The sequence below is a fragment of the Ricinus communis genome, chromosome 7, assembly GCF_019578655.1.
Source record: "Ricinus communis isolate WT05 ecotype wild-type chromosome 7, ASM1957865v1, whole genome shotgun sequence".
Classification (NCBI taxonomy): Eukaryota; Viridiplantae; Streptophyta; class Magnoliopsida; order Malpighiales; family Euphorbiaceae; genus Ricinus; species Ricinus communis.
In genome coordinates this window covers 28,018,044-28,035,585 of record NC_063262.1, presented here as the reverse complement: position 1 = coordinate 28,035,585, position 17,542 = coordinate 28,018,044, and the positions used below count along the sequence as shown (strand labels likewise).

Here is a 17,542-nt window from a genome sequence, read left to right as displayed (position 1 = left end):
GACTGTGGCATCATCTTTTCTAGGAATTTGACGTTGAATTTTGTTTTGTTGTGCTATATCTGCTTTCTTTTGGAATTTGCTTTTAGATTTCTAAGCTGACCCTTAATAAGTAGTCAAGCATAGGCTGCTGGTATGCAATTATGGACCATTAGGTAAATTTCTCAGGTATGAATGCGTACTGCACCACCTGGCCTGGACTTGAATTAATGCTAACTTGTCAAATGGATTGGTATAAAAGAATTGGTCACCTGAATTGACCTTTCCTTTAAAACATAACTTTGAGCATTTCAAAACTTCGTATTTGAGAAGAATGATATATTGTATAATATTTGTGTCCTTTCCTTCTATCCACCTCCCCTTATGTGAAAATGAAAGGTTGCTGACTTGCTATAACCATCTCAAAGGTAGTTCTTGCTACTCTTGGGATCTCCAAAAAGATATTGTGCTTTGGAATTGGAAAGTTTAAAGAATCAATCTATTTTATTGGTACTACTCAGGATTCTCAAATAGCAAATATTAGAGAGAGAGAGAGAGAGAGAGAGGTAATAGGACAATTTATAACAGCTCATTTTGCTTCACTTTTAGAAGTGAAAGTTGGAAGAGTGAGCTGTAGAATAAGAATAAAATGGACGTATGCTTCATAAGTTCTCTAATCACACCCATTGACTAGTACCAAACTAATGCTTTCTATCAAAATCCAATAAACAAGCTTTCCTTTTTGGAAGGAAAAATCAAATCACTCATTAGGGTTTTAAGGAAATCATGATCCACCAGTTTCTTTCTTTCTTTTTGTAAATTCTTTCTCACTTTTCACCCAAAAAAAAGTGATAAAATTTATATCAATATTGATGGATAATGGATAAAAAGTTTCAAAATCTGTTCTAATTCTTACAAATGAGAAATGCCAACTTTATCATTTTCTGTAATGCATTAATTTTAGCAGGTGGAACCATGTTTTAAAATCAAAGTTGTTGACAAAAGTTAAATGAATACTATGTAGATGCGATGTAGTAAAATAATTTACCATATTATATTATATTAAAGACTGAAAAAGCAAAAGATGATGATAGCTCTCACGAATTTAATGGTTTACAAATTAAAAAAAAAAGTAATAATTACGAAACAATTAACTAAATTTCAATATTTTTTACCCGAACTTTTTTTTTATTAGAGTTACCGGCCATAAATTTCACAGTTTTCTGTTATTGTGCGTTTCTGACTGAGCTCTCTCTCACCCATCCTATAATCTTCCTCAATGTAAAAAATATATATCATTATATACAGCAATATATATATAGAAAATACTTTTTTTTTTTTATTAGAAGAAGAAGAAGAAGAAAGATAACAACTTTCTCAGTCAACAAACACCAACGAGAAAAACAAGAACAAAAGTTTTGAATTTTTGACTCTGTAAGTACATGCTCACCGTGAACAATGCCTTCCTTATATGACCTACGTTTTTCTTTTTCATATTCCGTACAACTTTTTTGTTTACTTGCATGTGCTTTTATCTTTTAATCTGTTGATTAATTGTTATCCTTAAGTTTTATTCCAGAGCATTGGCTGATGATTGCTGTTTTAAACTAAGAGCACCTGATAGATAAAAGGAACATGGTGATTGATAAATAGATAAAAGTTTCTTGCTGATCTTGTTATCGGGGAGACTTTAACTTCTGGATTTTCCAATTCCTGTCAAAAAGTTGTGATTTTGATGTTGGGTTCCTCTTTTTTTTTTTTTTGGTGAAGAGTGAGGAAGGGCTTGCAGCGGTTTTGAAAGTTACCTTTGTGTTTTGGTTTGACTGAGATTGGCGAAATTGGGGATTGCCTTGCTGTGTGGATAGAGAAGTGGGTTTGCTTTTGACTTTGTGGATGAGTTTGCTTTGTGCTTAGAAGTAGAGAGATTCATTGAGATCCTTGTTTGGGTGGAAAGCGTAAATTATTTGCTAGCACTTCTCTTCAAGTGGATTTCATGGACATGGGAAAGTTGGAATTTGGTACTTTTTGATGAGTCATGATTTTCATTGGATTGGATAGTGAAATCTTTTAAAATCAGTGTTGTGGTTGTTTGAGGTGGAATTTTGTTTGTTTATGTAAATTATGTTAAACAAGATACTCAGTAAGCTTCCAAAAAAGTCGTCTAAATCGACTGAAAATCGTGATTCTGGTCGAAATGGAAATCCTGTCACGAAGTCAAATGCTTCTACTGGTTCAAAAAGCAGTGCTTTAGGGGATAGTAAGTCAGGCAAGTTAAACACCACATCTGTAACTGCCAATAATTCTGCTGCAGCTGCAGGACAAATCAGTGGAAACAAGATTCAGCAGTGTGTAAATTCAAAGCTGAATGGAATTGTGGGGTTTTCTTCATTTGAAGGATTGCCTGGATTTAGGGATGTTCCTAATTCTGAGAAGCAGAACTTGTTTATAAGAAAGCTGAATCTTTGTTGTTTTGTATTTGACTTCACCGATCCTACAAAGAACCTCAAAGAAAAGGAGATCAAGCGACAGACATTGTTAGAGCTGGTTGATTATGTAACTTCTGCAAATGCAAAATTTTCCGAAACTGTTATGCAAGAAGTAATAAAAATGGTTTCTACAAATTTATTTAGGATTCTGACTCCTCAACCACGTGAGAATAAAATTATAGATGGTGTTGATTTGGAGGAGGAGGAGCCTTCTATGGATCCTGCATGGCCGCATTTGCAGCTTGTGTACGAGCTTTTCCTGAGGTTTGTGGCATCATCTGAGACAGATGTAAAACCAGCTAAAAGATTTATCGATCAATTTTTCATTCTCAAATTACTGGATTTATTTGACTCCGAAGATCCCAGGGAAAGGGGGTACTTGAAAACGATACTTCACCGCATCTACGGAAAATTCATGGTGCATCGTCCATTTATCAGAAAAGCTATCAATAACATTTTCTACCAGTTTATTTTTGAGACAGAGAAGCATAACGGGATTGCTGAATTTTTAGAGATTTTGGGTAGCATTATTAATGGGTTTGCTCTGCCTCTGAAAGAGGAACACAAAATGTTTCTTGTTCGTGCTTTAATTCCTCTGCATAAGCCAAGATGTTTGGCTATGTACCATCAGCCACTGTCATACTGCATTACGCAGTTTGTGGAGAAAGACTGCAAGCTTGCCGATACTGTAATAAGGGGTCTGTTAAAATACTGGCCTCTCACTAATAGTTCAAAGGAAGTCATGTTCCTAAATGAGCTGGAGGAAGTTTTGGAAGCGACTCAGCCACCAGAATTTCAACGTTGTATGGTGCCCCTGTTTCAGAAACTTGCTCGGTGTTTGAACAGTTCACACTTTCAGGTAATCCAAATGTTTCGTTTCTTTTACTGATTTAGGTTTTGTGCTACAAATTTTCTTCTTCCAAAACATGTTTTAAACAACTAATTGTATGCTAAATGAACTTCTCATGTGAAACATGCTTAATCTTGAACATTCATGTCACCGAATATTGCTTTTACCATCTTAATTTTCAATTGCGAAGGGTTCTCTCCAATCAGATTCTGAAAGCTTTTATTGTTGCAGTTATCGTCTCTCCTTTCTTTCTTATTTGGTTTTGTGTGTCTATAGTTGTGTGGAATTTCCTGTATGTGATTAATGTCCATTGAGTTCTCCGAAAGACATGGAAAAAAAAAAGACAAAAAACATGAAGTTGCCTTCTGTCTAAACATGAAGTTGCCTTCTGTCTTCCCATCATAAACAGCAAATGAAGATCACAAATAAAAATGTGTATTTCGCTGAGAAATTTTGATATGGTCAATATATGTTGCCATTAAGTCAAGTGGTAGTTGATAGCTTGATTATCACATACGAGGGTTAATTTAGGCTTATGTGAAAGTAACAAATTTTTGAAGGGTATTAGAGTAATTCAAATCTGAATCTTGTTAATGTTTCTATTCTTCTATAGGCAAAAAGAAAAAGCAAAAGCTGTATCACGTAAGTGAACAGGGTTTTGTAGATTTTGATCTCATGCTAAAAAGCTCAGAGAAAATGTGTTACATGACCAAGCTAGGATTTGTTGATATTGACTCTCTGGATAACAAGATCTTTTTGGTTTATGAGTTTGACGTTATCCTGTGAGAATTTCTGCTTAGGAACCTAGATAGAGAAAAAGAAAAATTGCTCCTCACTGGACACTCTTCTGCTTTATTTTAGAATAATCAATGTCAAGGGATCACGAATTCTGTTATTTGTTCGTTGGACTATTGACTCGATTGTGGTGCTACATATGTACATAATTTGGAAGAACTATGACAACATTTTCTTCTTCATTTTCTTATTCAGATCCAATTTTCTTTTTCTTTTTCTTCTTTCTAAGTGAGCGTGCATTTAATGCTGTTGTAGCCAATTGTAAATGGATGGATTATGGCGTTGCTAATAGTAACAACAGTTTCATGATCAAGTTTGGATTATGTTATATGGGCCAGTGGAAGAGAAAGAGGCGTGGGGGTCGGTTAAGATGGTCATTCCCTGCATACATCCCAAAAAGAAAGTACCCATGTTGTACGGATTCACAATGGAAATTTCAAGCATCGCTTGTGAAAGATGTATAAGTGAGAATATGAGTTATTTCAGAAGATGTCTAGTATGTCGTCTTTCCTTGGATGTCCTTAAAACTAGAATTCCACCTTTGGCTGCTTCTGAAATATAAATTGAAAGCAAATCTTTGACTGGTATCCAGCTAGTTGTTAAGTTTAAAAGAAATCCACATATTTTACTAGAATTCTCAACTCATTGATTTAGGTGAAAATTAAATTTGAGCATAAAGTTTAAAAAGTATGTGTGATTATCTAAAATCTGATACTGGAACAGAAATCTTGATGATGTTCGGTTCTGTACTAAAACGAGCCAAATAGGCTTTAATTGCTCTTTATGCATAAGTTATCTTCACCTTTCAAGCTGCAAATCAGTAGGGTAATGGACATGATAATAAATTCTTTTGAATTTGATACCATTCAGATTGACTTGAGATCTGTTTGCTTAAATCTGTATCAGACTAAAGCCTTAGGTTTCTTCTGGAAATTTGTTTCATTGAAAAGAAAAATTCCCGGTTTTGCAGTTGAACTCACTGTATTATTGACTTGATGAGATGAGCCATCCTTTTTCACTCATAATGTCTAAATCACCTATTTAGTTGGTGCTTGCTGTTTCAGGTGGCTGAGAGAGCATTGTTCTTGTGGAACAATGATCATATTGAGAACTTAATCATACAAAACCGCAAGGTTATACTGCCCATTATCTTCCCTGCTCTGGAGAAAAATGCTAGAAATCACTGGAACCAGGCTGTACGTAGCTTGACTTTAAATGTCCGCAAGATTTTTGATGATCTTGATCCTGAGTTGTTCAATGAATGCTTACATAAGTTTCGAGAAGCAGAAAGGAAGGAGGATGAAACTAAAGCAAGATGTGAAGCCACATGGAGACGTTTAGAAGGGCTTGCTGCTCAGAAATCTTCGAATAACATACAAGCACTTATTCCTCACAAATCAGTCCCTCACACCACTTCAGGTTAGCAAAAGCAGAGATTATTATTGGTATTACCATGGACAATAATTTTTTTTCCTATTGAGATCGAATTCATTCCATTGATAATATTATTCAGGTGGTTGAATGTACACAACATGTTAATATATCTATTGCGGTCTCACCACAATATGTTAAGTCCTGCCAATTATCAAAGCCTAATAAGCATTTTGTAAATTGATCCGTGTGTTATAAATTTTACATAGAGAGATCGCTTCTTTTAGTTCTTATAAAGAATTTCAGATGTAATCCTCTCTCTATTTAAAAGCTCAATGGAAGGCAAATTATTGCAGGAAAAATAAGTAAATGAGTAAATTGAACCAGAAAAACAAATGGTTGAAAACAGTTCATTTAATGTTCATGAATATGGTAATCTTTTTGTTTGTTGCTTTTGCACAAGATATGGAGGATGGAAAAAGTGAAAGTAGTCAGGAAAGTGCCTTCAGTGGTACCTTCTATGCCCATGTTACAAGTTCTAATCATTTGGTCCCTATCATGATTTGCACATACCAAAATTGCTGTCATTAACACAGAAGATTAGATTTACAAAATCTTATCCAGGCTTATACCATTGGCTACATACATCCTTTATATGCCGTCTCCTATAATTGGTCTGCTCAATAATTAAGAACTCTGCTTTAAGAAAGGAGGAACATAATTTATCTTACAATTACATTCTATTATGAATGAAATATTCAGTTCCTTAAGTTGTCAGCACCAGAAATTTGCTTGGTTTTGTTGTATTCTATGTCTTTATTTTGGGCTCAAAATGGCAGCCTGACACTGCAGATTGAGATCTCAATGCTTTTAGTGTTTGAAGTTTATGCTGCCTGTCAGATTGCTTGCTTATGTTGAAAAATGTAGAATTTTGTCAGCATGTTGCTCTCTCATGTACAAAGGAGTTGATTAGATGGAACTGTTCAAGTGTCCCATTTCTCATAGGCCACATGAGAGAGAGGGACTACAGAGGATGAGCATATCTAATAATTTTTGCTCATATAGAAAGAATAATAGGTCCCATTATGCGGCTATGGTGGGATGAACTTTTCATAAGTGCAGTATGATAAGTATGATAGAGCAGGAATATATATAACAAGTTGTTGCTTCTACAGTCCTACTGCTATGAAGAAGGCTTAGTTTATCAATGGTGATCATGATTCATGAAATGCCCTGGCCAGCCACCATTATTAAGTGTCCGTACATGGAATGATTATATGGATTTTGCTTCTTTCCTGATGGAGGTGCTTGATGTTTAGGGTAAAATAATTGTGTTTTCCTTCTGCTGTGTTGTATGCTCAAAGTTGTGCTAACACAAGTGACAAATCAAAATGGGTATATATATATAATATAATTAATTTGCAATGATGATGATGATGGTCATTCTTTATTGTCTATGGGTACACAAGCACCGCACCAACTTCTTCACTACACCTACCTGGCATGGCTGGACTGGGGCTACCATATACCAAGGCTGATAACTTCTCAATATATTTCCATCTTATTGGTTTTATTTATTTCTGGCTAAATGCATCGGTTATTTAACTTAATAAATAATTATAAATTTCTTTTAATATCTAAACTTCTATGACTTTCAATTTAATCTAATATATATTTGAACTTTATATTTTGGTAATATTTAAATATTTTTATATAATATTTATAGACATATTGAATGAAGATACATGTCAAACGATGTCAAAATATATTAAAAAAAAAATCAGATGCCAGTTAGATTATATTGAAAATTAGAGTGTTAAATCGACTAAATAGTCAAGATTTATAGACAATAAATATACATTTGACCTTTATTTCCAATTCTTGAGAAATATATTTAAAATTATTTTTAGTTTTATCCATTGAATTGGAGTCAAATAATATGTTAAATTAAAAACTGTATTGATTCTACTGTGTCATAAATAGTGTTAGGTTCAAAACTCATTAAATTTTGGAGAAAAAAAAAAACCCTTTTCTGTTTAAAATCTCCAAAGTCTAGTCTTACTATATGTTTAATTAGTTACAACATATTATCTTGACACATTTCTTCCAGCAATCACATAATTTAAGCATGAAAATGTTAAATAACCACAGCATCAATTGAGGATGATTGTTGGAATATATATTGAAATTTGAGATCTATGACATAAATCTTTGCAACCTTACTTTATTCCAGGTAAAATCTATTATTAGGGTTCTAAACTTTTCAGTTTTATTTTCTTAATATTTTTCTAAAATTTTATTTTATTTTATTAAATTTTTATTTTTAGTTTAATTAAAATTATTATATATATATATATATATATATATATATTTTATGAGATTTTTATTTATTTTATTGAATATTTATATTTCATATTTACTTTAATTAAGAATTATTAAGTTTTAATTAAAAAAATTGATAAATTCAAGGGTTTAAAAGATAAATTTTACCTAAATAATTGGATGAGAAAAGAAAATATTGGAAAAAGAAGAAAAAGGAAAAACTTAACTGGGGGTTGAATTATTACTTTAGCTTTGTATTATTTAAAAAGTCTATTTAATAACAAAAGGAATTGTCTATTTTTCTTATTCTATTGCACTTTCACCTACTATTTCTATAACGACAAATAAGTAACCAAAAGCTTTCCAAGCCAACAATAATCAATTTCTTTTTTGAAAATTATTGCTAGATACTAAATACAACACTTATTTTTCTCCTTAAATTCATATGAATTCATTTAATTTGTTGTGTATATATGTAATTTAAAAAAGAAAACTTAAATATATCTAATTATTAAGGAAAAAAAAAACAAACGTATGAACATTAAGGTAAACCTTTTTTTGAATAAAATATTTATAATTAAATTTTAAATTAATTTATTCTAAATTATAAGACATGATTATACTACTGATTTTATTAAATATGTTTAAAAAATAATGTGGTAGAAAAACTTATTTAAAATTTCTGGCTTAAAATTTATTAATTATGGATTACATACCAAATGCATTATAAATTATTAGTAAATCCGTGTTAAATAGTTGAAGGGTTTTTTTAATTATAGATTTAAAGAAGTTTTAATTATAGAGTCACTTGATGGATTATTTTATTTATAAAAATTGAGAAATATTGAATTTAATTATTTCTTCAACCATTATTTATTATTATGTATTTCACGAATCCACTGGCCTTCCGAGAAAATGTTTCTTCTGAGGTGCTACGGGGATAATTTCTTTTATTATTACTGTCTGATTGGACAAAATTGTACGATTGTGATCGATCTGATAACGTTGGATTAAAACATAAGCGAAATCGAAATGAACTCAAGAGCTGAATTATTACACCTATCCAATGCAGTGAAAGAAAAAACAGAAAACAGAAAAAACAGAAAAAACAAATCTTAAAATAAAACTTCACCTTCTGATTCCTGTTTAAAAAGAAAAAAATTATTTTTGGGTTTAGATTTATTTATTCTTTTTTCTTTAATCTTCTCATGGGTTCCATTTACGGACTGTGAAGAGTGTTAAAGGTGTCTGCTTTAGCCACTTATGCTCTCTTTCTCTCTCTCTCTCTCTCTCTCTCTGGTCCAAAGTGATCCATAGAAAGAACAGAAAAGGAAAGTGAATTAAACAAAAATGAAAAAGAAAAATTGAGTCTTTCTTGCGCTGCTTGTCTTTCAAGTCTCCTATGTAAGTGTGAGATGTTCTTGTTTCTTTTAGTGTTATCTGGGTCTGCTTCATTTTAGTTGTTTCTTTAGTTTTACCGTGCTTTTGCTTTTTCATTTTAATTTACTATTTTTCATATACTTTCTATGGTGTTAGATTTTCTAATAATGCTGTTTTGTTGTTTTTGATCAAACCCAGATCCTATCCCTGTCTGATTCAGCTGTGTATAGCTTCTATTTTTGGTGTGCAGTACAAAGAAAGAACCCTTTCTGCCTTTTTTGATTTAGTAGGGAAGTTACTATTACTGTTTCAGTTTTTGCATCTGGGTTCTTCAGTTTAAAGTCAAAGGGTCTTGGATTTTGTTGAAATGAAAGAACTTCTCCAGATGATGATATGTTGGAACCAGAAGTGCTTTGATGCTTCCATTGATGTTTCTGGGTTTTCTTAATTTTTGTTAGGAAGTGGATTTCCGTTGATGGTATTGGGTTTGTATTTTCTGCAGTTTGATATGGACCTTTTACATCTGTATCCAGTTCTGTGATTGTGAAGTCAGTAGCTGTCCTTTTCATGGACTAAAAAATCTGCTTTAAAGGAGCCTTTGAGCATAGCTGGGTTTTGTGGGAAGTTCAATCCTTAGCTATAGTTCTTGAGTTATGATCAAACAAATACTTGGTAGGCTTCCGCGGAAGCCATCTAAATCATCTGAGAATCGTGAACTTGGCAGTTCTTCTGCTCCTTCAAGTACTTCCACTAGTTCTAGAAACAGTGATATTGTGAGTAATAGGCCTGTAAGTTTAAACGATACATCTCCTCCGGGCTCTGATTCTACTCCACATTTAGGTTATGCTCATGGAAGTAAGCCTATCCAGGCAGTCAATTCCAAATTGAATGGCAATTCAGTAATTGCTTCTTACGAGGCATTGCCAGGATTTAGGGATGTCCCCAGCTCTGAGAAGCAGAATTTGTTTATTAGAAAGCTGAGCTTGTGCTGTGTGCTGTTTGACTTCACTGATCCAACTAAGAATTTGAAAGAAAAGGACATCAAGCGGCAAACATTGGTTGAGCTTGTAGATTATGTTACCTCTGCAAATGGGAAAATAACAGAAACTGTCATGCAAGAAGCTATAAAGATGGTATCTTCGAATTTGTTTAGGCCACTTACTGCACAACCCCGTGAGAATAAAGTTTTAGAAGCCTTTGATTTGGAAGAGGAGGAACCCTTAATGGACCCTGCATGGCCTCACTTGCAAATTGTGTATGAATTCTTTCTGAGATTTGTTGCATCTCCCGAGACAGATGCGAAGTTGGCCAAGAGGTACATTGATCACTCTTTTGTTCTCAAGTTGTTAGATCTCTTTGACTCTGAAGATCCAAGGGAAAGGGAGTATCTAAAGACAATTCTACATCGTATCTATGGAAAATTTATGGTGCATCGCCCATTTATTAGGAAGGCTATCAACAACATCTTCTTGCGGTTTATTTTCGAAACAGAGAAACACAATGGGATTGCAGAGCTTTTAGAAGTTTTAGGGAGTATTATCAATGGGTTTGCTTTGCCGCTGAAAGAAGAACATAAATTGTTCCTCATTCGGGCACTAATCCCCCTTCACAAACCAAAGTGCTTAGCTATGTACCATCAGCAATTATTGTACTGCATTACACAGTTTGTGGAGAAGGACTGCAAGCTTGCAGATACTGTTATAAGGGGTTTATTAAAGTACTGGCCAATTACTAATAGTTCTAAGGAGGTGATGTTCCTGGGTGAGCTCGAAGAAATCTTAGAAGCAACCCAGCCAGCAGAATTTCAAAGATGTATGGTACCCCTGTTTCATCAAATAGCTCGTTGCTTGAGCAGTTCACACTTCCAGGTAATAAACCATCAAATTTAGTTTGTAATGGACCTCAGATTTTGTAACGTGCATCAAAATAATTCCTGTTTCCACTTGCTTGGTTCTTTTCAGTATTTCTTGATGTTGGATGGTATTTCCTTCAAAGTGGTTCACTTTTTCTGCCAAGCTGTAACTTTTATATGTTATGCTTTTATTTCTAACATCCTGATTCTAACCAGCCAATGGAAGTGATTAATTAGAATATGTTTCAGTTTATCTGGCTATTGGCTTTTGAGTACAAATCTTATTTTGAATCAGCAATAGGGAATACTATCATAGAGATCAGAAACTAAAAAGAGGTGGCACATTTAGTTTCTTGGCTGAGGGTTTATTCATCCATTTGAATAAATATAATGGTGGACTACTTGTCCGTTAATGCTTTTAAAGCTATGTTATGCGGACTATATTTAAGAAAGAATAATGAAGAGTTGTAACAAGTGAAGAAGACAAAATGCCAGAGGCCAGAAGTGCTTCTAGTTGTGTGCTTAATAGGTGGAGTGTGGACTCAACTCAGAAAATATCTAGTTCGTAAGCAAAATCTCTGATGCTTGTAAAGTTATGCTGGATTTATTTGCCTCACTATCCTCAAAAAAGTAAATTTGAAATTAAATACTTTGTTGATCATATATTATGACCTGTCAAGATCCAACTCATAAATAATATAAAGAAACTTTTTTTAGTTAATCTCAGTGCAACTGTCTTTCCTGCTTTATGGGTATCACTTTCTATAACTTCTCTGCTGCATTTAATTCATTCCGTTTTTGCAATCATAATGTTTATCTATGAGTCAGCAGCTGGGAGTCAAATGCTAAATTCTTGTTCTTGTGCATGCAACCAGTTTTTCTGTGGTGCAGTTACTGCTGGCAAACTCATGACACCTGTGTTGTAAGTGGTTGTGTCCCCCCTCTGAGAGAGAAAACTGTTAGTTTGGTTAGATTGTGATCTGAGACAACAAGAAGAAATTAGGTGAATTATGGTGGATCATGTGGCATGAGAGCTCTAGGTTTATTATTTAGTATGATAAAAAGCACTTTGTTGGGCTCCGATTGGAAATTTGAAATTCATATCCTGATTTGTTCATGGGTCCTGAGAATTATGCATGAAACTTCTTTAGTCAAAACCCTATATAGGAAGTCGCATTCCTCGAGTAATATGTGATGAGGACTTTAGGATCCTAAAGTAGATATTATGTTGCTGATTGGGTGATAAGTGATTGTTCTTGTAAAAGACTTGGCAATATGACCGCAGAGCGTGTATTTGGTGCCATATAGCTGTCTTTAAGTCAATGCAGTTTTTTCATTTCGATTTTTGTCAAGAGTGAAAAGGAAAAAGAAGAGCAATTAGGTGACTTGCTGCTCGCTATGTGTAATATATAGGAAATGCCATAAGTCCACAAACTTGAAAAATACCAACTACTGGGTTCAGTTAGCCGCATTAACTGGTTTGTGCTGGCCAGGATTTTTTTTGTCTTTGCACAACTCTATGTGGCTGTAATTATAAGTTTAGTGATAGAGTGGTGGTTGATGCAGTTATGGTGCTTTTGGTGATGCTATGTGATGGAGTGATCAGGTGGTAGTGCTAGCTCTGTCGAGTGGCGACTGCAGGAAGTTGCTGGTAGTTGTTTGTTGGTGCAGCAAAGCTGACATCATGGAGAGGTTGTAATTTCAGCATATGCATCTGGCATTAATTTTTCTTCATTTATTTTATTGCAACAACACTGGTAATAGAATGGAGTTTGAGTTTTACGTTTTAGCTTAATTAGAATATATACAAACATTTTAAGCCTATAATTAGTGAACAGTGTTGCCATTCAGAGAGCTGATTTTGATCAATGTCACACTTATCTGTTTGAAAAATTTCCCCATTTTGGACTTTTCTTTCTGGGATGGAGGAGCAGGAGTTAAGGAGAGCAAAAGGCTTCTTCAAGCGGGATAGAAGAAATTCATGCATGCACTCATTTTATTTCTGCATTAGGTGCCCTTTCGAATTTTAACTAGGTAGTGTTGGATGATATGGTTACTGAGTCTCTTCCTTTGGTCTTACCTCTTAAGCAAAGATGTGTGCTGAATCATTATGGAATACAATGGATCAAGTCTGTCTAGGAGGTGATCCTCTTCCTCTGAAGGTAGAAATGTGGGTCTTCATACAATTTGGCATGTAAGCCATTCCTGGAGTACTGTTGGTAAACAACTAATCTGTGTATGATTGTTTATTAAGAATAAGAGGCCTCTAAGTTCTGAAAATGATGGGACATTAATCTCTTAAAATGATGTTCGGGATTCTGGTCTTGAAAGTCATTGCCATGTATCTTATATTAGATTCTATTTTGAATTGGTCATTCATGCCATACCTTTCGTAATTTTAGTGTTCTGGTTGAATGATTTTTTCTTTAGGTGGCAGAAAGGGCTTTGTACATGTGGAACAATGATCATATTGAGAACTTAATCAGACACAACCGGAAAGTTATACTGCCTATTATTTTTCCTGCCTTGGAGAAGAATGGACGTAATCACTGGAATCAGGTTGTCCAGAGCTTAACTCTTAATGTCCGCAAAATCTTTGCTGATATTGATCCTGAGCTGTTTGAAGAGTGCTTAAGGAAGTTTCAAGAAGATGAAGCAAAGGCCGAGGATATAAAGTTGAAACACGAAGCCACATGGAAGCGCTTAGAAGAGATTGCAGCAACAAAAGTTGCAAGTAGCGAAGCAGTGCTTGTTCCTCGCACTATACCTACCTTAACATCTTCAGGATAGGGATAAAGAGGGATTTCTGTGTTTTGTATAAAGTATTCATTGATTGGTCTAGGAACCAAGAGATGGTCATTATACTTTGAGAGCTGGAAATGCCTGATTACTTTGTCACTCCATTTTTTTTCTGGTTGTCGAGGTCCTGACAGTAAGGGGAAACCTTTGGTAGTAATAGCCGACATTTGATCGTGATAACGACGCAAAAAGGTACACCTGGAGCAGGAGCTAACAAGCTATGGTCCACATTTATGATTGAGTGGAGGTAACCAGTTAGTTTGGCCTTATTATAGTTGATAAATTAGCATCTCTAGGAGCTATCCATTTGGTCTAGTCACTTGAGTTTTCTTGACTTCATTTCTTATGTGTATGTATGATATATAAATAAATATATATATGTACACACTTTGTAAAAAGGAAACCTTTTGTTGGTGTGAAATTCATGCTTTTGCAAATACACTAAATTTTGATTGGGTTAATTTGAAAGGATCATTCTTTCTTCCTGCATGCCATTCTCAGTTACAAGCTTTAGGTACATACCATAGCCATATCCTTGAGTCGGCTTAATACTTTTGCCAGCCACAAGTTTTAGTGGCAAGACCTATATTTTGGTTTCTCTACTTTTCCTGTTTGTTTTAAATAGTCCCGGTACATCAATTGCGTCTATGGTCATTCTCTTAGATGCTCCAGAATTTACAGCAACTCATTGAATTAGTATGGTTGGGATTTAGACTAATCCTGCTTAAGAGATTGATTAGGGAGGAAGAATCTAATTAAACTTAAAAATTTCACACTTGTAAAGTGAGCTGTATCCTGAATTAAACAAACATGAATTCTTCTTCCATGATAATTTTATTGATTAACAACAGAATGATTATTTTTAGAGCGAATTATAAGAAAATGATTATCCACTTTCGTGCAGTTTACGGTCCGTTGACCCTCCCATTAATAAAGAAAAGAAAAATAAATAAGTATTCTTAATTCTGATTACTCTCGATTTTGCAACTTGGGATATAACTATTATTCTTTTTTATTATTATTTTTTTCTTTTCAAAGATCTCATATATTAGTATATTTTTTAAGGCATGAACGTGGTGGCATGCAAGCTATTATTTTGTAATTAAAATCTCATATAATCATCCATTGTTCATACCATTAGTTAGCAACTCATTTGGCATCTACAATAGTTTCTTCCTTTTCTTCCCCGTCGGAATTAGTTGGCTATGGATTAAATATATAAAACAATTAATTCAATATAAGATCTCATAGGATTCCCTAATTATTCAACACATTCATCTAACATGTGATAATTAAATTAATAAATTGCTGAATTCTTTTGATATTTATTATTTATCTACGTATACTTTTATCTTATTATAATTATGACTTCAAATTACAGTTCGTAGTAATTAGATAGATTTTGTTTAAATTTTAATATGAAAAAAGTAATTGAATATCTAATATTATAAATTTTCATATTTTTATTATTTATTATAAATTCTCAATCCATTTGTCTAAATTTTATTTGAACGTAATTCTATAAAACTAATAGGAGAGTGACACGTATATATGACTATTTTGTATTTTGGTATTGGATAATTAATACATAATCTATCATTTAAAATTAAAGAATACGATGTCAATCATCTATCAGTTTGGTGTATAAATGAAAACATACACCAAATCTAGATAAGAATTTTTTAAATATTTTTAGTCTTATTATAACGAGAACATTATTTAGCTATAAACTTATAAATTGGTACTCAATAAGTAATAAATAGTTTCATTCAGATGTTATTACCAATTTAGTAAAAAGAGGAGATAAGTGTTTTTTTTAATAAACTAATCAACTTTTAACATTTTAGAGTCATCCTTCTGTATAAGTAAATGTACATAGATACATTTTATTGGCTTAGAATGAAATTAGAATTGAAAATTTCACCATTATGAAGATGACTCTAGTATACCAATGAGTTAAAGTTTTGTATATTTTGAGTATATAATATAAATATTATCATCTCTAAATCTCTAGATTAGTTAGATTAACTGTAGAGATAAAATAAAAAAAGAAGAAGTAATTAAGTCTGCATTCAATTATTCTGCTCTATAAATATGCTTTCCTGGCTTTCAATTGCTTCTAAGAAGAGAGAACTTTTGATCTTCAGCGATTGCCAAAAAGAAAAAAAAAAAAAAAGAAAAACGAATGGGGGTTGAAGTAGAGTTCATTTCCCAAGAGCTAATCAAGCCATCGTCTCCTACACCTGACCATCTTCGCCATTTTCAGCTCTCCTTTCTTGATCAAATCCAAGTCCCAGTTTGGATGCTTTTTGTCTTATTTTACTCTAAAGAACCTAACACTAGCAACTTAGCAAGATGCAACCAATTAAAGAAATCCCTATCAAAGACTTTAACCATATTCTATCCACTTGCTGGACGTGTAAATAACAACACCTCTATCCATTGTAACGATGAAGGTGTCCTCTTTGTTGAAGCTCAAGCAAATTGTCAACTCTCAGACATTCTTCGGAACGCTAACCCTAGCGACAACAACAAGCTCATTCCTCTTCCACTTGATGATGGCAAAGGTTTGGCAGCTTTTCTCCAAGTTACTTTCTTTACCTGTGGTGGTTTAGCCATTTCTCTTGCTATGTCCCATAAGCTCGGTGATGCCTTGTCAAAGTTGATATTCCTCAACTGTTGGGCTGCCATCACTCGAGGAGATACTGATCCTAATATCATCGGTGTCTCTCCTTCCGGTTCAGCCACCCTCTTTCCACCCAAAATCCTTTCTGGGTTTGACGCTGGGGCTGCCATTGTGAAAGATAACATTGTCACAAAAAGGTTTGTCTTTGATTCTTCCACCGTATCAGGACTTCGAGCTAAATATAAGCATAAGAATGGCTGCAGCGTGTCCAGAGTGGAGGCTTTGGCTGCTTTCATATGGAGCCGCTTCATGGCTGCCACCCAGGCAGATAGAACTGATAATAAGCTCTACATGGTGCTTCATGCGGTGAACTTGCGGCCAAGAATGGAACCGCCTCTCTCAAATCTGTATTTTGGTAATATCACCAGAATAGCCACCACAATGGCTGACATGAATGCGAAAGATGACGAGTGTTATGGAATTGTGAGCCGGATGAACAATGCCATAAGAAGTGTGAACGCAGACTTTGTGAAAAGCCTTCAAAAGAGCGATGGCCACTTGAATTTCCTCAAGGAGGAGGCAGGGAAAATAACCAAAGGAGAGCTGATTCACTTTGCCTTCACTAGCTTGTGCAAATTTCCTGTATATGAAATTGATTTCGGATGGGGAAAACCTGTGTGGGTAGGTTCAGCTTGCTTGGTTTTCAAGAATTTAGCTCTTTTCTTTGACACTAAAGAAGGGAACGGGATTGAAGCATGGATTAACTTGAAGGAAGAAGACATGGCTAAATTTGAGCTGGATGAGGAGCTTCGTGCACATATTACTTCGACTCCGAATGGCAATTCCAATACTAAATCAAGGTTATGAGCCAAATATCTGGCTACTTGTTTAAGTAATCAAAACAAATAAATCATTTACCAATTTCTATTACTTCAAATTAATTCTGTTATTCTACTTCTCATAATAAAGAATTACTCTGAAGAATACAAGACCTCAACATTAATTGATGGGCCGATCTGAAGAACCATCAACTAGCTACCTAACCTTTTTCCAATTAGAAATCTGATAAGGGGTCAGTCCAAACT

At 34.0% G+C, this 17,542-nt stretch overlaps 3 protein-coding genes across 8 annotated transcripts; all 3 read left to right on the top strand.

The window, feature by feature from the left end:
* Nucleotides 1-1,231: 1,231 nt before the first annotated feature.
* LOC8278433 (serine/threonine protein phosphatase 2A 57 kDa regulatory subunit B' theta isoform) lies at nucleotides 1,232-5,764 on the top strand. 2 transcript variants are annotated; one of them, XR_007216625.1, is made up of 4 exons: nucleotides 1,232-1,410; nucleotides 1,556-3,321; nucleotides 4,363-4,603; nucleotides 5,172-5,308. XR_007216625.1 is itself a non-coding variant. In XM_025156635.2 (3 exons), the coding sequence occupies exons 2-3, from the start codon at nucleotides 2,098-2,100 to the stop codon at nucleotides 5,529-5,531; spliced, it is 1,584 nt and encodes a 527-aa protein (XP_025012403.1). In that variant the 5' UTR covers nucleotides 1,246-1,410; nucleotides 1,556-2,097; the 3' UTR covers nucleotides 5,532-5,764. The 2 variants fall into 2 exon arrangements, 1 of the variants encoding a protein (XP_025012403.1); XM_025156635.2 differs by lacking the exon at nucleotides 4,363-4,603 and having other exon boundaries at nucleotides 1,246-1,410; nucleotides 5,172-5,764.
* Nucleotides 5,765-8,760: 2,996 nt separating this feature from the next.
* LOC8278434 (serine/threonine protein phosphatase 2A 57 kDa regulatory subunit B' theta isoform) lies at nucleotides 8,761-14,292 on the top strand. Of its 5 annotated transcripts, none has more exons than XM_048377039.1 (4): nucleotides 8,761-9,204; nucleotides 9,379-11,048; nucleotides 13,126-13,226; nucleotides 13,463-13,745. In XM_048377039.1, exons 2-4 carry the CDS (start codon nucleotides 9,834-9,836, stop codon nucleotides 13,512-13,514), a joined length of 1,368 nt encoding a protein of 455 aa, XP_048232996.1. In that variant the 5' UTR covers nucleotides 8,761-9,204; nucleotides 9,379-9,833; the 3' UTR covers nucleotides 13,515-13,745. The 5 variants fall into 5 exon arrangements, 3 of the variants coding, with proteins under 3 accessions (XP_048232996.1, XP_048232997.1, XP_002514975.1); XM_048377040.1 differs by having other exon boundaries at nucleotides 13,126-13,251; nucleotides 13,463-13,602; XR_007216694.1 differs by having other exon boundaries at nucleotides 8,764-9,204; nucleotides 13,121-13,251; nucleotides 13,463-13,602.
* Nucleotides 14,293-15,688: 1,396 nt separating this feature from the next.
* Nucleotides 15,689-17,394, top strand: LOC112534092 (stemmadenine O-acetyltransferase). Its single transcript, XM_025156650.2, has one exon. It carries the CDS (start codon nucleotides 16,017-16,019, stop codon nucleotides 17,322-17,324), a length of 1,308 nt encoding a protein of 435 aa, XP_025012418.2. The 5' UTR covers nucleotides 15,689-16,016; the 3' UTR covers nucleotides 17,325-17,394.
* Nucleotides 17,395-17,542: the final 148 nt, after the last annotated feature.